Source organism: Neomonachus schauinslandi, chromosome 5 (genome assembly GCF_002201575.2).
Source record: "Neomonachus schauinslandi chromosome 5, ASM220157v2, whole genome shotgun sequence".
NCBI lineage: Eukaryota > Metazoa > Chordata > Mammalia > Carnivora > Phocidae > Neomonachus > Neomonachus schauinslandi.
The window spans coordinates 96,693,573-96,695,867 of NC_058407.1; the positions used below are offsets into that span (position 1 = coordinate 96,693,573).

Genomic DNA, 2,295 nt, shown 5'->3' on the forward strand with positions numbered 1-2,295 from the left:
GGGGGGGGCCCCCCCCCCCCCCCCCCCCCCCCCCCCCCCCCCCCCGCTCCAGGCCTCAGACCTGTCTAACAGCACCTCCTCCGAGGGCCTGGCTTCACCCATCTGCCTGGGATGGGTGTGGAGTCCTGGGAGCCTGGCCCAACATGGCCCTCCTGTCCCTCGCAACCCAGGAAAGAAGGCAGGGGTGAGGGACAGGAATAGAGCATCCCATGAAGCTGGAAGACAGACTTGAAAGCCTGCTATCCTCCCTCCTGCCCCATGCAGGTCACTTTTGGGGCAGCCTGGACTAACCAGCCCAGGGCCTCCTTGGGAATGGAGACTGCCAGCAGAGCCCTGGTTGGAGGCCTGATGCCGGCCCCCGTAAGTCTCAATGAGGGACGCCACAAGTCCTTGGAGGGGACCCTCCTCTGGAGGAGCAAAGGTCTGCATCTCTTCTTTCCTGGGTCACCTCTGAAGGGTCATAGCTTCAATATCCAGGAGAAAAGGGTCCCCTGAGGCTGCAAAGAGAAAATAAAGGAATGGAAGGGCCAGCCTTGATCAGTGGGTGGCACCAGGTTGGGGACCAAGAGGCGGAGGGGGGAAGGGAAAGGTGATGGAGTGGGGGAGGAAGGGCCAAGGGCTTGTCACTTACTGCGGGAGCACAGCAACCTATCTGTGACTTGGTGGGGGTAGGGTATGACCCCGCATGTTGGGGAGAAAACCCCTTGGAGCTATGCGTCCTCCCTTACATGTATGCACATTTGGTGTACAAGCTCCCTCACGGGCCTCAAAGGATGCTGTAGTCCTCGGAGTAGCTGGGAGCAAGGGTCACAGGCAGGTCCCCAGGCTTCCTGGGTGTCCTTCCTTCCCATGCACCGAGCCACACCCTTCTCGTAGCCTAGGGAAAAGCTGCTGGGAGGCATGGGGTGGGGGCATGCTGGAGACTGTACCACCTGCCCACTATTTTTGTACAGCCCCGAAGCTAAGAATGCTTTTTATGTGTTTAAATCGTTGGAAAAAAATCAAAAGAAGAATAATATTCCACAACACATGGAAAGTATATAAAATTCAAATCTCAGGGTCCATAAATAAATTTTTATTGGAACACAGCCACATTTACACCTTTCCAACTGTCTACCACTGCTTTCTTGCTAGGTGTGACAGAGACTGTCTCTATAGACGTCCAGTCTAAAATATTTACTATCTGGCCCTTTACTGAAAGCTTGCCCGCCCCTTACCTGGACCCTCCTGGCCACAGACAGGGAGGTGAGGGAGGACAGCTATCAGGCCGCTGGGCTTAGAGACAGCAGGCTATGTTTGGTCTTCCCCAGCCTCTGGGAACACCTCCACGGAGCTGGGAGCCAGGTCGGGGGCTCCATCCCTTCCCCTTAAACCTGGATAGAGGACCCACCCTTTGAGTGGGCAGGGCCTGGAGAGCAGAGGCCTCCTAAGCAGGTGCTTGTCCCCCCTCAGATGGCCTGAGGCCCCTGCTAAGCCCTCCCCTTACTTTTCTCTGATTTCTGAGCGAAAAGAGGAAAAAGTCCATTGTCTCCCCGGGCCCCTCCCAATAATCCTCCCTCCGAGGGCTGCCTCCCCTCCTTCTCCCTCTCCCTCGCCCTCGCCCTGGTCCTTTCCGAGCTCGGACGCCGGCTGGCCTTCCCCTCTAGCTCCCGCGCCGCCCGCCCCGGCCCCAGCCCCCCTGCCCGCCCCGCCCCCGTCCGCCCGGCCCCGCGGCCGCTCACCTGTGTCCGCAGGTGTCCCGGCGCCCGCGCTGCCGACCCCCGCCCGCGGGGCTCCCGGTCGCCGACGGCTCCCCCGGCAATGCCAGCCCCGCTGCCCGGGCTGGATCTGGGACCGAGCGGCCCGCGGGACCCAGGGCAGCGCAGGACCCGGCCGGGAGGGAAGGTGGAGGGAGAGGGGCGGGGACGTGGGCTGGCACCGCCCTCTCACCGCGGGTGCCGGACCCGGCCGCGCTGTGCGGGCGCCCGTGGGGCCCTGGGGACGGAGGGTCCCGTGCCCGGGACGCAGCCGCCACCCTCCCCGGACGAGGAGAGCTCCCTGCGCAGGGCTCCCCTTCCCCTCCCTCCTTCGCACCTGAACTCACCAGCCACCTGGCCGGGGCGGAAGGCCGGGAACCGCGCGCCGCCCCGGCGCCCTTCCCCTCCCGGCCAGACCCCTTCCAGGTACCAGAGGAATGAGGCACAAATGCGAGGCTGGGCGTCGCGGGAGGAGGCGGTGCGGGTAATGACCCGGTGATCTCTGGTGCCACCTTGCTTTCAGGTGCAGTGAGTGGCCGGCTCTCCCCTCCTCCCCCTG

The 2,295-nt window shown here is 63.2% G+C and overlaps 1 protein-coding gene across 1 annotated transcript in view; it reads right to left on the reverse strand.

The window, feature by feature from the left end:
• The window catches only part of PLEKHG6 (pleckstrin homology and RhoGEF domain containing G6), a 15,942-nt gene extending 14,207 nt beyond the window's left edge, over nt 1-1,735 (reverse strand). The window contains exons 1-3 of the mRNA XM_021690680.2: nt 1,722-1,735; nt 1,218-1,373; nt 292-497 (exon numbers count right to left, since the gene is read on the reverse strand). Coding sequence (XP_021546355.1) covers nt 292-429 — 138 coding nt within the window. The 5' untranslated portion in view covers nt 430-497; nt 1,218-1,373; nt 1,722-1,735. The remainder of the gene's footprint in view (nt 1-291; nt 498-1,217; nt 1,374-1,721) is intronic.
• Nucleotides 1,736-2,295: the final 560 nt, after the last annotated feature.